At 41.6% G+C, this 16,551-nt stretch overlaps 1 protein-coding gene across 4 annotated transcripts in view; it reads left to right on the plus strand.

Annotated features, from left to right (window-relative positions):
• ralgapa2 (Ral GTPase activating protein catalytic subunit alpha 2) overlaps positions 1–16,551 on the plus strand; it is a 328,019-nt gene that overhangs the window by 135,926 nt on the left and 175,542 nt on the right. For all 4 annotated transcript variants that reach the window (XM_055638986.1, XM_055638985.1, XM_055638987.1 and 1 more), the window contains 3 exons: positions 2,636–2,764; positions 3,091–3,219; positions 5,229–5,287. In XM_055638986.1, coding sequence (XP_055494961.1) covers positions 2,636–2,764; positions 3,091–3,219; positions 5,229–5,287 — 317 coding nt within the window. The remainder of the gene's footprint in view (positions 1–2,635; positions 2,765–3,090; positions 3,220–5,228; positions 5,288–16,551) is intronic.

Raw genomic sequence — 16,551 nt, forward strand, 5'->3', positions numbered from 1 at the left:
CCACCCCTCTCTCCCCACGTGATTCTATCCACCAATCCACCTCTCTTTACTGAATCCATCTATCACGTGCCAGTTTTTGACCCACCCCAACCTCAGCTTTTAATACTGGCCACCTCCCCTTCACTCTTTCAGTTCAGAGGAAGGGTCTCGACTGTAAATGTCATCTGTCCACTTCGGTCCACGGATGCTGCTGACCTGCTGACCTTTGCCATGTGTTTAAGAAACTGTCTTTTGTTCATAATTTATAACACTCTCTCTTTAACTTGACCAATCCTACTAATGTGCTGAATCTTACAAATATGTAGTGCGAACTTTCTCATCTATTATATAGATTTTACTAAACCAAACTAAACTAGCCCTTGCATTTTCTTCAGCCGAATATTGTGCCCCTGTTTGGTCCAGGTCATCCCACACACACCATGTGGACACCCAATTGAACTCAACAATCAGGATCATCACAGGAACAATCCGCTCAACACCACTCCCCTGGCTCCCTGTCCTATCCAACATAGCTCCTCCACACATCCGGCAAGTAGTCTTCACTCAAAGGATGCTCCAAAAGACCAAAAACTCCCCTCACCTGCCAATTCACATGGACATCTTCAACCCACCCACTGCTCGACTTCCATCTAGACGACCAATTTGGAAGAACCCACCACCAGCTGATTTCACCATCCAATCAGCTTGGAAAAAGGAATGGGAGTCCAAGGAAGTTCCAAATAAACATCTGGTGTCAGACCCCACTCTCCCAAGGAAGCAGTGGACGACGCTGAATAGATTCAGGACTGGACATGGCCCCTGCTTGGCCAGCCTTCACAAATGGGGCAGCAGTCCAACCCCACGGTGTGCTTGTGGAGAGCAGCAAACAATGCAACACATCATTGAAGCAACACCTCAACAAAGACTCAAAGGAGGACTTGTCACCCTTCATACAGCAAATCAAGAGGCAACTGCTTGGCTAAAGGACTTTGCATTCGCAAAATAAATAAATAACTAAACCAAATATTGTTTTCAATATTTTATGTGTATTCTGAGCCACTAAAAGTTCTGAAAAACATGTTATAGTTAACTGACCATTGCTCTCTGTATCCTGAAAATATTGTGTTTGCCTATGAATGGATGACTATGGTTAGGAGTCCACATGAATAGATCCCCTATTTGTTCTGTTCTCTCCAAGTGGTCAACAAAATTTAGGATCGAAAAAGGAACATTTAAAAACTAAATGAAATGCACTAGTCTATATTTGTTCAAACCTTGCTTTAAAAACAAACTAAATATTCACTTCTAGTTGACAGTTGCTGTGCATTAGTTACACGTTGTCCAAGACAACATCTTTCAAATTGTAAATTTGGGCTTTAAAATTTTTGATTTAAAAAAGTCTGATGTAGGTTCCTGACCTGAAATGTAATCTTTCCATTTTTCCAGTGATGCTCCCTGCCGCGCTGAGTTACTCCAGCACTTTGTGTCTTATTTTGTAAACCAGCATCTGCAGTTCCCTGTTTCTATCTTTCAAATTGTTTCAGCCTTCTCACTTCGCTTCCAATTTTCATTTTAGTAACTAATGTATTAGTAATCAAAATATGTCTGAAGAAGGGTTTCGGCCCGAAACGTTGCCTATTTCCTTCGCTCCATAGATGCTGCTGCACCCGCTGAGTTTCTCCAGCTTTTCTGTGTAACCTATGTCAGATACAGTATCCTTTGACTTTTCTTGTATATCATAAACAATTATGACAGAAAAATAATTGCTTTATGGTTTTGCCTACTCTCAGTTGCAATTTTGCATTTGGAAGTTTTATGCACATTCAGGGAAGATGTAAATCCATTTAAGAAATAATTACTTTTTCAAAACAATTGATTCTACCATAGGTTGGAAAAGGGAAAATGCAGCATATGTCAACGGAAAAAAACCTCCCATCTGGTTTAGCTACCTGCCAACAATGGTACAAGACAATGACTAACTGTAATTACAGGTGTGATACAAGAAAGACAAATTAATTAGCCTCTTAATCATACACGAAGACCTTTATACTGCCTCGGAGAAGGCATTTATTTTGTGCTTGTTTTACTAATATAATTCATTTGTTACTTTTTAGAATGTTTAGCTTTGAAATTGTATGGTTTAACAGTATTTAAAATGTATTCAGATGCCAACTGGAAAGGAATTTGCAATACAACAGATAATTGTGATTGTGACAGAAATCTTTTAAGAACTGAGCCATTTGAAATGAGCTTATGTATTTCTGAAAATGTTAGTTTTTATTTCATGTCTTGTCCAACAAGGCTTTGCCTCATTGTACTTTGTAAAATGGTAGATCATGAAAAATACAATAAAACATTTTATTGTATTCTGAAGAAGGGTCTCGACTCAAAACTTTCCAGAGATGCTGCCTGCCCCGCTGAGTTACTCCAGCATTTTGTGTCTTCCTTCAATTTAAACCAGCATCTGCAGTTCTTTCCTACATAACCCATTTTATATGTTTGAATTTACTGCATTTTATTGATATGGCTGATGGAATTACAGTCAAGACCATTTAAAATATTGGTTCCTCACAATGTTTTTCGTTTGTGTAAATTAACTCTTTGTCAGTTGATTTTTCTAATCAACCCATTTTGTTTCTATTTCTATAATCACCAGGACGTGCTGAATATACTTACTAAGCATTGTTCCCCTCGCTTCTTCTTACTTGGTTTACCTGGTTTCACCATGATGATAGGAGATTTCATCACAGTTGCCACCCAAGTCCTCAACTCAGACATGCCAGATGTGAGTACTACTGTAATGCCGAGAAGGTTGAACAGTGTTTAACATTTGGATTTCTTCACTTAAAACTTGTTTGCCCATTAGTGCAATGTGAGATGGATACCATGGCAGCAAATGTGACAGATGCAGGGTGACAATGAAGTAGCGTAGAATGTGTTTCATCAAAAGGCTAGAATGGGAAATCGAATAAGCACATTAATATTGCTGCACCTTTTGTACCACAAATGACATGAATCTTATTAGCTATTGCTTTTCAAACATTATGATAAAACCTGAATATTCTTGTGTGTTCACATGGGTTGTTGAAAATAACCTGTTGTGTGTTATAGGCACCGCGTTGTGAAGCTCAAATTCTTCTTGGATCCCTGGTTTGTTTTCCCAATCTGTACCAACAGATGTCACTGCTACAGCCTGTTAGTGGCGCCACTGACATTATCACAGGGAATGAAGATATCAAGGTAATACAGTTTAACTGGCTGGAATGGAGGGAAACCTGTTGAGCTAACATGTTGATATCAATCTTAATTAGTAATACAGTTAATTTTTTTTTAAATGACTACGTAGGTACTTCTGACTTTTATTTAAATCTGGCTAACCTCTTTCAGTTGTTCATGGTTTATCATTAGCTTTCTGTGGTATGGTTACTTGTTAAATATACAAAGATAGGTAGGTTAGAGTTTGCACCTGGAACAGCAGGAGATGCAACACCTATCCTTCTACCTATTCCTTCAACTCTGTCCAGGTATCCCAACAGTCCTTTCAGGTTAGGAGGAGGCTCACTTGCATCTCCTCCAACCTCATCTACTGTATGAGGTGTGGACTCGTGTTTATCAGCAAGAGCAAGTGAAGGCTGCGCGATCCATTCGCTGAACATCTTTGCTCAGTCCGCCTGGACCTAGCTGATCTCCCAGTTGCCAAACACTTTAACTCCCATTCCCACACTGACCTTTCTGGCCTGGGCCTCCTCCATTGTCAGAGTGAGGCCAAATGCAAATTGGAGGAACAGCACCTCCTATTTTTCTTGGGCAGCTTACAACCCAGCGGTATGAATTACTCCAGCTTTTTGTGTCTATCTTCCAAATAATTGAGAGCCAGGAAATGATCCTGCGGGGATTCCAATCATTACTTCTTTCCTTCCAGGAAAAAGTCCTGTTTATTCTGACCTTGTCTTCTTGCCTTAATCCATCTTCAAACCATATTGCTCGATAGCATGTGTTCTTGTGCACTAACCTTTAATGTGGTATCTTGTCTAATGCCTTCTCAAAGTCAAAATACACTGCATTATAAGTTAATCTCTATCAGTTATACTTGTTACATCCTCAATGAACACTAGCAAATAGTAAAACTTGCTAGTTCCAACATGACTATTAAAAATATAAAGCACGCTGTTTTCAGATAAACTAAATTGTTTCACTGTATCTTGATATATGTGACGATAAACTAAACTAAACTAAACTAAATTGCTGCCTTGTTTTCCAAAATCAATTTCTCATATTGCAACTTTATCATATCAGTCATCCATTTTAGAAAACACCAGGGTAAAAGGAGCAGTGTCACTTGGTGCAATCCACTAATATTACTCATGTCAGGTATTGTGCCTTTTGTCACGGTAGATGGTAGATAATTCTAGGTTTGTGATACCAGCTCACCTTAAACGCTAGAAATAAGATGTGATTTTGTTTTGTATCCAGAGATTCATTTCCCTCAAGCTACTGTGTTTTGTAGAATGCTTTTTATTAATTTTGTTTTTTACTTCATGTTAGTCTGTGAAGGTTGTTAGATTAATCACAGTTTAATGTGGAAGAAATTTAACCTTTAGTGTTATTGTGTCCAAGGATTATCTTGCAGGTGAACAATACAACTGCTTTTACTCATTGACCTTCATGTTTTTTTTCTTGTTTTTAAATGTTATCTTGGTCTTCAGAATATCCTGTCAACCACAGTAGAAAGGTTTCTGAAACTAATGATGGAAATGGAATTTGTACCTTAGAAATGTGATTTTCATCATAGGATTTTAATCGAGTTAGTGGTCATTAATGCACTTTGCAGTTTGAAGTGATATGATCTGTCAAATAATTGCCTTCATTCGTGCTTTCAGGCAAGCATCTGTTCTTACGAACATTCAACTGTTTTATGTCAATTATTTATTTTAAAACATTTTTCTTAAATTGATGTTTTTTAATCCAATACTATATGCCCTTGTAAAGGTGCAATTTGTAGATTTCTGCAATAATCACCATTCTCTTAAAACCATCAATTTGTTTCTGAACCATCTTAATTTTAAACATGAATATTTATTCTTTTGATTCTGTAAACTTCGACAAAGATATTGATATAATTCCTGCAATTTGTCAAAACATGCTGCCCAACCAAATAAAACTTTAAGAATAAATTTGTCACATCTGTATATCATTATTAAAATAACAAGAACAATTGTTCTAAAATATTGTCCTTTTATCTGTTTCAGGATTATTTGGTAAATATTCTGATGAAAAATGCAAGGAATGAAACTTGTGAAACTGCACGGTAAGTATGATGGTGGGTTGAAACCTAGAGGATAAATGGCCTAGGGCAAGTAAAAAGAAGGAACTGTTAATATAGATTTAGTAAAGGCGTTAGAGAGTCTGAAAGGAACAGTGGAAAACAAGTTAAATAAGATGGGAGAGTTTATTTATCACTATGGTGCGGACAGGTTTGGTGTTATTGAGAACAAGGTGCAGGCTCCACAGGTGGTTAGATCTTGACGAGAGAGAGAAATCGAGAGATTAGTGAAAGAGAGGAGGCCCTTGAGAAAACAGTGGAGAACGTCTACAGTTGATGAGAGAAAGGGATTGATGTTTTTGCAAGAAGAGTTAAGAAATCAGTTAGCAATATTAAGGAGGGCAGAACACCTCAGGAGGAAGGAGCAGCGAGTCAGGTCAGCATTTTATAGGGATCCATTTAAATTTGTTAAAAGAATGTTTAGTCAGGAAAAAAGTAGAAAGCTCAATGCTTCAAAGGAAGAGTTAGAGGAATATTTAAGAGATGGATGTTTTGCCACCAAAGTGGAAGAAAGTGGAAGCCGTAATAAGGAGTACAAAGGCTTCTTCGGCCCCAAGGCCGAATGGAGTCCCTTACTGGGTATATGAAAGTGCACCTGATGTGCTTAGATTCTGTGGATGTTCTTGCGTATAGTTTGGGAGAAGCAGGTTATTCCAAAGCTTTGGCGTAGAGCAAGGGGAATTTTCATTCCCAAGGAGAACGAGTCTTCAGAGTTAAGTCAGTTTAGGCCGATATGTTTCCTAATGTAGATGGCAAGATTTTGCTTTAGCATAGTGGCACAGAGGCTGGCAAGTTATTTAGAAAGGAATAGGTTAATAGATACCACCGTGCAGAAAGCAGGAATCCCAGGTTTCGTAGGTTGCTTGGAACATATTAGTGTAATATAGCACCAGATTCGGACAGCCAAGCTCAAGAGAAGAGATTTGCACATAGTATTTTTGGACCTGGCATTTGCGTTTGGATCTGTGCCATGTTGTCTTATTTGGAGTGCTTTTGATTTCTTTATAGAGTTCCAGGATCAATAGAAATTTAGTGAAAGCATATTTTGCCAAGATGTCCAAATGTGTTTTAGTACAGTAGACTTTATGACAGCATCCAGACTAGAGATGGGCATTATTGGCAAGGTGTACTATTTCCCCGTTAGCATTTACAATGGCGATTGAGCTAGTGATTAGAGCATCACGGTGGGTCGTCAGTGAGGAGAGATGATATGACCTTGGTGACCACCTTGTATACAAGAAGATTAAATAAATATCTCAAATGGGCTAAATTGAAGATTTAGTAAGTGACAGTTATTTGGCAAGAGGAAAGGTAGTAGAGAAAAGGTTCTGTGTAGATGAAGAAATCCCATCTATAATGGAGAAACCAGTTAAAAGTTTGGGTAGATGGAAAAACAGGAAGTTGGATGACACTGAACAGGTTCAGCATGGATGTTACTTACGGATTCGAAAGGATAGAGATGTCAGGGCTTCTAGGCATGTTGAAGTTGTGGTGTTTGCAGTTTGGGCTATTCCCTAGGTTGATGTGGCCATTGACAGTAAATGAGGTGCCAATTTCTAAGGTGGAAAGGTTAGAGAGATTGGATAGTTCATATATTAGGAAATGGTTAGAGGAGTTCCACGGTGTCTTAGTAATGTGGCTTTATATGGGAAAGGTATTCTCCATTTACCATTGCCTAGCCTAACAGAGGAGTTTAAGTGTGCTAAGGTGAGGTTAGAGTTGCAATTATCAGGGAGTAAGGATACCTTAGTTAGTAATCTGGTGCCAAGTGTAACTAGAGGGAGGAAGTGGAACTCAAAGCAGGCAGTAGAAGAAATACAAGTTGGAGGCCTGACCATAGTGTTATGGTCAGTTAGTCAGCGGATAATGTATTTTATAGCACTGACGGTGCCTTGGGAGAAATTTGTGGATGAGGCTTATGAAAGGAAAAAGCTGAGCTATGCAGAGTTGGCAGCAGAAGTTGAGCAGCGAGGATGGAGAGCAAGATTGCGTCCGATAGAGGTGGGTTGTGGAGGTTTCATAGTGAAATCAACCATGTCGCTATTTGGAGAGCTGGGAATTCGCGGACAGAGCAAGGCAGTAGGTGGATTTGATGGAGAAGAAATAGTATCAGTTGGGTACAGAAAGGAAACGTATGACATACAGTTGATATGTTTCTTTGTAATTTTGGTCTCTGCAAGTGTATCCCGGGCTTATGCAAGGGTGATATTTATGATGTTACAAGCATAATGATGGGCTGGGAGTAGTGGAAAATAGAACGCTGGTGTTTACCATTTGTTAGAGTGAGCTAATTGGCTACAGCGTCCTTTATTTAGTAGATAATGATCATATAGGTAGTGGTCGTCTGGGATGCCGGAACCAACTATTGAGCCTTCCTGACGTGTCATGGTCCTAACTCATCGAAACACCAATGAAGGGTGGTTCCCACTTGATAACCCCAATGATATACTTGCATCTACACGATTAGTTTAGTTTTAAAGCGAATTAATATGTAGCGAGCTGGTGTTTTTTTTTACAAATGGAGTCATTTATTCTAAGTTGGTGTATATAGTTAGATAATACTTTGGTTTTGGGCTTGGTTTTCTTAGTTGAGCGCTGGAGTTATAGCACGAGCACTTTGTGTTTTAATTATAACTTATAATTTGAAATTATTAAAAAATTCTTCTGTAGGATAAATAAAAATCAGGGAGCATTAATTCCAACAAAACAGTGGGTGAGTCCAATATTAGTTCTTGCTGAAACTTAGCAAACAAATTTACCGAGATTACCTAGATTGAATTTGGGAACATGCACAAAGTGCTGCAGCAACTCTGCGGGTCAGGCAATAACTGTGGGGGATATCAAGGATAGATGACGCTTCTGGTGGGGGCCCTTCTTCAGATTTGAGACTGCTTGTAATAGGGAGGAGAACTCCCCCCTACTACAATCACTGTGAAGTAGGGACTTGAATGAAAATGTTGCCTGTGCATGTTCTCCAGAGTTGCTGTGTTCTTTACCGGATTCAATCATCTGTAGTTCCTTATCTCCATCAACCTTGGGGAATCCTCCCTGTGAACAACTGGTTCCTAAATTGGAAGAGTTTTTTTGGACAAACTAGTCAAGCTGCACCCTAACATTGTCATAGCACAGAATAACTTACACCCAATGTAATTCCCCATTGCATTTCCTGTTATGACAATTCTAACTAGCAGGACAGATTCTCCTACCCTCCAGAGGTATTGGTACAGAGGAGGGACTTGCTTGGAGACTTCTCAGTATGGAATTCCAACCCCATGAAGTCTCACACATCCAACTCAAAAATGGGTAAAGAAACCTTATGGTCATTCATCAAAAAATGGATAAATCATTACTGCTGCATGTGGAGGGAGCAGCCGGAGCATAAAATATACTCTGAATCAGGAGTTGCAATGCACAACATGGGTTTTACCACCACTGACCAATGTTTCTTGGTGTGTCTTGTGTGGGGGTAAGGGGGAAGGGGGAAACCGCTTTGGTCGCCTCCTCCACGGAGAGGCGACGTTTTCCATGTCACCTCCTTCGTGGCCAAACATAGAGGATCGGTGCGGCCTTTCCTGGAGACGTGCCCGGGGCTTCAGCAGCGTAGACTCAATCGTCACGGAGCGGGCGAGCCCTCGTCTGGGGGGGAGAGCGCTCCATTCGTTGGCCCGCGGCAGCCTGAAGCTGCGGTCTGCAGAGCTGCAGCTGGTGTGGTGTCCGGAGCCTGGGAGCCCTCATTGGGGACCCCGGAGTTGTGGAGCCCAAGGCCTACTTCTAACCGAGGGCGCGGCAGGGACTTACCATCTGGAGCGGGATCCCTCGCTGGGGATCCTGGAGAGGTGCTCTGACCGCCGGCCCTGCGGTCTGCGGTGCTTCTGGCTGCGGCGCGAAGGGGACTTTAGATCTTCGACCGCCGGCCTGTGGACTACACCATCTTGAAGCCACAGTCTCTGGTGGGGAAGCACCGAACCTGGACTTACCTTGTCTGCACATCTGGACGCCCGCAGTGGCGACAGCGGAGGGTTGTGGTCCCAACCACGTGGGAAAATGGAGGAGGACTGACCAAACTTTGTGCCTTCCATCACAGTGATGAATGCTGTGGTGGATGTTTTGTGTTAAATTTTTATTGTGTATTGTGTGTATTTTATTGTACTGCTGCTGGCAAATTCATTTCACTGCACTTTATGTGCAAGTGATGAATAAAACTTGACTTGACTTGGCCATGTTCTGAAGTTCCCGAGCTGATAGTCTGTGTCAGCAACAGGTAACCAGCAATCCTGTGGCGGCGCGACTCGCGTTGCAGCGGCCCCTACAGCCTGTCTGTCTTTTTTTTTAATTTTTTGTCCAGTTAAATGTAGTTGTTCGTGTTTTTTAACTGTCAAGAGTCATTTATGTGGAGGGGGGGGGGGTCCAAACGGGCAGGGGAAAACTTTAAAAAATCATCTCACATAGCTGTGATGGAAGGCCAAAAAAAACTGCACGGGAGAGTCCCCCCGACCGATTTTTACAGTCGGCTCCAGGAGCTCTCCGTTGTCGTTGGGGCCTAGCACCGTGGAGCAGCCTCCAGCCGGAACGACCTGGGGCTCCAGTCGCGGAGCTGCGGACTTACCATCGTTGGGCTGGCAGGCCTCGGAGCGTGGGGAGTGGTGGTGGCTCGCTGCTACGGCCCGACCCCAGAGCTCGGAGGCTCCAGCTGCAGACCAGTGGACTGGGACATCGGGAGCTCGCGGGTCCGGGTGGGAGACCGCTTATCGGAGCCCCCGCAATGCAACTTCTCCAGCCCGTGTCGCGGGGTTGGAACGACCCGGAGCGGGGCCGTACATCGCCCAGCGCGGCTTTAATGGCCGCGGGACATTCCAACGCCCGCCGGGGGCTCCAACATTGTGACTTTTGGGCTTGGAGTGGGGCCTTACATCGCCCAGCGCGGCCTTAAATGGCTGTGGGACTTACCATCACCCGCCTGGGGCTTCGACATCGGGAGAGAAATGGTGCAGAGGAGAGAAAAGACTTTGCCTTCCATCACAGTGAGGAGGAGATTCCCTGTGATGGATGTTTGTGTGAATTGAATTGCTTGTATGTCTTGTAGGAATTGTCTTTGTTCGTATGGCTATGGAAACGGAGTTTCGTTTGAGCCTCACTGAGGCTCAAACGACATGTAATAAAATATTGTATATTGTAAACCAAGGGATATACAGTGCCCTCCATAATATTTTGGACAAAGAGCCATCATTTATTTATTTGCCTCTGTACTCCACAATTTGAGATTTGTAATAGAAAAAAAAATCACATGTGGTTAAAGTGCACATTGTCAGATTTTATTAAAGGCCATTTTCATAGATTTTGGTTGCACCATGTAGAAATGACAGTTGTGTTTATACATAGTCCCCCCATTTCAGGGCACCATAATGTTTGGGACACATGGCTTCACAGGCATTTGTAATTGCTCAGGTGTCTTTCCTCCAGTCTTTCCATCACCTTTGGAAACTTTTATTGCTGTTTATCAACATGAGGACCAAAGTTGTGCCAATGAAAGTCAAAGAAGCCATTATGAGACTGAGAAACAAGAATAACACTGTTAGAGACATCAGCCAAACATTAGACTTACCAAAATCAACTGTTTGGAACATCATTAAGAAGAAATAGAGCACTGGTGAGTTTACTAATCGCAAAGGGACTGGCAGGCCACGGAAGGCCTCCACAGCTGATGACAGAAGAATTCTCTCTATAATTTAAAAAAAATCCCCAAACACCTGTCCGAAAGATCAGAAACACTCTTCAGGTGTGAATTTGTCAATGACCACTGTGTGCAAAGGACTTCATGAACAGAAATACAGAGGCTGCACTGCAAGATGCAAACCACTGGTTAGCCACAAAAATAGAATGGCCAAGTTACAGTTTGCCAAGACGTAACCAAAAGAGTAACCACAGTTCTGTAAAAAGGTTTTGTGGACAGATGAGATGAAGATTAACTTATATCAGAATGATGGCAAGAGCAAAGTAGGGAGGAGAGAAGGAACTGCCCAAGATCCAAAGCATACCACCTCATCTGTGAAACACGGTGGTGGGGGTGTTATGGCCTGGGCAATTATGGCTGCTGAAGGTACTGGCTCACTTATGTTCATTGATGATACAACTGCTGATGGTAGCAGCATAATGACTTCTGAAGTGTATAGACTCATCCTATCTGCTCAAGTTCAAACAATTGCCTCAAAACTCATTGGCCTGTGGTTCATTCTACAGCAAGCCAATGATCCCAAACATACTGCTAAAGCAACAAAGGTTTTTCAAAGCTAAAATAATGGTCAATTCTTGACTGGCCAAGTCAATCCCCCGACCTGAACCCAATTGAGCATGCCTTTTATATGCTGAAGAGAAAACTGAAGGGAACTAGCCCCCAAAACAAGCATAAGCTAAAGATGGTTGCAATACAGGCCTGGCAGAGCATCACCAGAGAAGACACCCAGCAACCGGAGATGTCCATGAATCGCAGACTTCAAGCAGTCATTGCAGGCAAAGGATATGCAATAAATACTAAACATGACTTATTTTATTTACATGCTGACCGGTAGCATTGGTTCCGCAACTTGAGCACCCTGGAGATGAAAAGACTACAAAAAGTAGTAAACACTGCCCAGTCCATCATCGGCTCTGACCTTCCTTCCATCGAGGGGATTTATCGCAGTCGCTGCCTCAAAAAGGCTGGCAGTATCATCAAAGACCCACACCATCCTGGCCACACACTCATCTCCCTGCTACCTTCAGGTAGAAGGTACAGGAGCCTGAAGACTGCAACAACCAGGTTCAGGAATAGCTACTTCCCCACAGCCATCAGGCTATTAAACCTGGCTTGGCCAAAACTCTGATTATTAATAACCCGTTATTATCTGTTATTTGCACTTTATCAGTTTATTTATTCATGTGTGTATATATTTATATTATGGTATATGGACACACTGACCTGTTTTGTAGTAGATGCCTACTATGTTCTGTGCTGAAGCAAAGCAAGAATTTCATTGTCCTATAGAAACATAGAAAATAGGTGCAGGAGTAGGCCATTCGGCCCTTCGAGCCTGCACCGCCATTCAATATGATCATGGCTGATCATCCAACTTAGTATCTTGTACCTGCCTTCTCTCCATACCCCCTGATCCCTTTAGCCACAAGGGCCACAACTCCCTCTTAAATATAGCCAATGAACTGGCCTCAACTACCTTCTGTGGCAGAGAATTCCACAGATTCACGACTCTCTGTGTGAAAAATGTTTTCCTCATCTCGGTCCTAAAAGATTTCTCCCTTATCCTTAAACTGTGACCCCTTGTTCTGGACAGGGACACATGACAATAAACTCACTTGAACTTGAACTTGACATTGCTGTGTACCATACATTATGGCACCCTGAAATGGGGGGACACTATGTATAAACACTGCTGTAATTTCTACATGGTGAAACCAAAATGTATAAAAATGGCCTTTATTAAAATATGTGCACTTTAACCACAGGTGATTTTTTTTCTATTGCAAATCTCAAATTGTGGAGTACAGACGCAAGTAAATAAATGATGGGTCTTTTGGCCCAAACATCATGGAGGGCACAGTACCTGCCTGACTCTGTCCTCAATCTATCTTCATCAATGTAGGATTTTGCCCTTAATATCCAGAAATGTGAATAAATATAATGAAGTGGCATCTGCCCACCAGTGCTCACTTTGAGTTTGCCTTGGAGAATTTGGGTCTGCCTCAACCCAGACTTGGTCCAAGCAGCTGAATTCTAGAGGTGGGCATGAGTGCCGATCATTCATAGTAAGGAAGCATTTGACTGAGAGGCCATTGAAAATTGAAGTTGTTTCGCATCAATTAGCTAAAGTTATAACTCTCACAAAGAAATATGGTTGTGTTAATTGGAAGTTAATAATATTAGCCCAGGTTATGACAGCAGTTCTTCGGGCTATTGTGCTTGCTTGATCATTTTTCAGCTGCATTTTTTCATGATAAATCTTCCAACATGGTCAGGAAAGGGCAAGTTTGCTGATGTTTGTACAGTGTTCAATTCCTTTTATAACTCGTTAGAAAAATGAAGTAATCGTGTCTGCTTGCAGAGAGACTAAAACAACATTCAGAAGTGGTCTGATAAGTGGAAATTTATATTTGTGCCATGGTTGCTATGCAATGACTATCCAAGGCAATCAAGGGACTAACCATCTATTTTTGGTGTTCGGCAGCATAGCCATTGTTTAGCACCCATGATCATCATCCTGTGAATCATGGATGACCATTTGCATTGACACCAATTCTACCTGAGCTGTCAAAGGCAAAGCATTCTCTGACTGCTCTTGTAGTGACTTGCCTACAGACATCCTCATGCCTTTCCACCATCTGTAAAAATGACAAATATAATTACATGCAGTGAAGTGTAAGTTAATGATGCAGGCAGGTTCATAGATTAAAAGGAATATACAATATATAGGAGGATACTGAATGGTGTGAAAAAACAGAGTCACGTGTTTATGTTCACAGATCTTTAAAAATCAGTAGGTGGTTGAAAAGGGGTATGGAATTTTATATTTGGGATGCCAAGGTATAGAATTTAACTCTGGGAATCTGGGGATTGGGGAACTGTAAAAAAACACTAAGGCCACAACAGTACTATTACCAAAGAAGATCGCATTGTGAGTACAGAAGTGATTTACAAAGATGTTGCCTGCACTATGAAGAAAGATTGGATTAAAGTATTTTCTATGAATGAAAAAGGATACTGGGAAAGCAGGGGGTGGGGTCATTAATTGAGGAATATAAAAGGATGAGAGTCCTCGAGAGGAAATGGAAAGAGTTTTTTTCTTAGCAATGAGGTGGAAAATCAGTCCATGGGTTTGAGTAATTGGTGAAGGAATTACATGGGTCATGAGGAAAATGATTTTCACCCTAATGACCCTGTCCCACTTAGGAAACCTGTACGGAAACCTCTGGAGACTTTGCGCCCCACCCAAGGTTTCCGTGCGGTTCCCGGAGGTTTTTGTCAGTCTCCCTAATGGTCGAAAGTGGTTTCCGCTTCTTCTATGTTCCGGCGATTATTTCAAAAAATTCAAAACCGGCCGCGACTAAAAATAGGTTGCCGTTTTAAAAATCGGTAATTTTTTAGTCGAAGCCGGTTGCGATGGTAGTTGAAGGTGGTTTCCGGAGGTTGCAGATAGTGGAAAGTGAGACTTCCCTGGTGGAATAAAACTGGGTGAAAAAAAGGTTAATATTAACATAAGCATGTGAACTCTGCAACTATGATTGCGCACGCCCAGGAGGTCACATGCTTATGTTAATATTAACCTTTTTTCCACCCAGTTTTATTCCACCAGGGACGTCTTACCTTCCATTTCCATTAGGGAAACTGACAAAAACCTCCGGGAACCGCAAGGAAACCTTGGGTGGGGTGCAAAATCTCCAGAGGTTTCCGTTCAGGTTTCCTAAGTGGGACAGGGGCATAAGGGTGGTGGGAGTCAAGAACTCACTGCTCAAAAGATTGGTACATGTAGAAACTTTCATCTCAGTTAAATAGTACTTGGATGAGTACTTGAAGAGGCTTAGCTTAGTGCTGTGGGCCTGCTGCTGGAAGATGTAATTCAGTTTGCAAGCTCTTTTTCAACAATCACAGGCATGATCGTATCACAATACTATGGGAATATCTTCACCAGAAGAACTCCACCAGTTCAGGAAGATGAATTATCAAGTGCATCAGGAATGGGTTTGCCAGAAATACCACATCCTGAGAAAAGGAGTAAAATAAATCGAGACAACAAGGTTTCTTTATAGTCAGATTTTGCAATTTGGCTCGGCACCTATTACACCACTTCTAATCTTCTGTAATAGTGAATTAAGATATATGTTATTGAAGACCCGTACAGGATATCATGCATGGTTTAGTACGATATAGTTGAATATAAACCACAAGAATTGTTATGTCAGTATTGGATAAGTCATATAGCTAAATTCTTATGGAAAACTTTAATACATTCAGGCAGTGTAATAAATGTACTTGTGTAATCAACCAACATCCAGCACTGAGCAATAATAAATTATCCACAATGATCAAAAGTTTCTCACACTTTACATTTTGGTCTACTATTTTACCAATAAAAACATAAGATTAAAATACATGTTAACATCAAATTTGACTCTCCTGTCAGGTCTGAGATCAGTATCTTTAATCCCTCAGTTAATTTACTGATTCAAAATACCATTAAGATATAGATACAAGGAACTGCACATGGTGCTTTACAAAAAAAGACAAAGTGCTGGAGTAACTCAGTCGGTCAGGCATCATCCCTAGTGAACATGGATAGGTGAGGTATCGGGTCGGAATCTCCTTCATCCATGAAGAACATGGATGGGCAATGCTTCTGATCAGGGGAGCTCCAGCACTTTGTGTCAAAATACCATCTGACTTCCCAAAATCCCATCTGACTTCCAGTTTGGTTTCCATGCCCATTGTGCTGACTGTATTTTCATTTGGAGAGGATCAAACTATTGGGTCAGATCACACAAGCAGCTGGATGATTGTTCAGTGTACAACCCCTAGCTGACTCGTGCGTGCATTCATGTCTTCCACAATGCACAATGCAGTGCTGAGGTGCATGCATTTGACTTCCCAATGTGTTCTAGGTTTTATAAAGTGTTTTAGTTTAGTTAAGAGATACAGCGCAGAAACAGGCCCTTTGGCCCACCAGCCATCCCCGCACATTAACACTATCCTACACACATATGGGATAATTTACATTTAAACCAAGCCAATTAACCTACAAACCTGTATGACATTGGAGTGTGGGAGGAAACCAAATATCTCGGAGAAAACTCACGCAGTCCCGGGGAGAAGGTACAAACTCCGTACAAACAGCACCCGTAGTCGGGATCTTAGGTGTTGCAAGGCAGCAAGTCTACCCCTGTGCTGCCATGCTGCCACTGTGTTTGGTTTTGGTTTATTGAGCTGAGAGACTAAATACCCTTTGCATCTGGTTGCTTAGCTTTCGCAGATCCCTATTCATTAATATCAAAAGTTAAATGTTTTAAAATTGATTTATTTTACATTTTTTGCCCAATTGTTTCTTAATTTCTCTTTAATCATCCGTGAGAAAGCGATCCACATCCTGCAGCGTAGTTGCCACACTTACAGCTCTGCTTTGCTGGACACCACAGCAGTGGACTGGGAAATGTATCCTCAGTATGACCAAGGAGCTAATAGGGAGGGGTTTGGCAAATGGGTCCGTCTT

This window comes from Leucoraja erinacea, chromosome 8, assembly GCF_028641065.1.
Source record: "Leucoraja erinacea ecotype New England chromosome 8, Leri_hhj_1, whole genome shotgun sequence".
In the NCBI taxonomy this organism is placed as follows: domain Eukaryota; kingdom Metazoa; phylum Chordata; class Chondrichthyes; order Rajiformes; family Rajidae; genus Leucoraja; species Leucoraja erinaceus.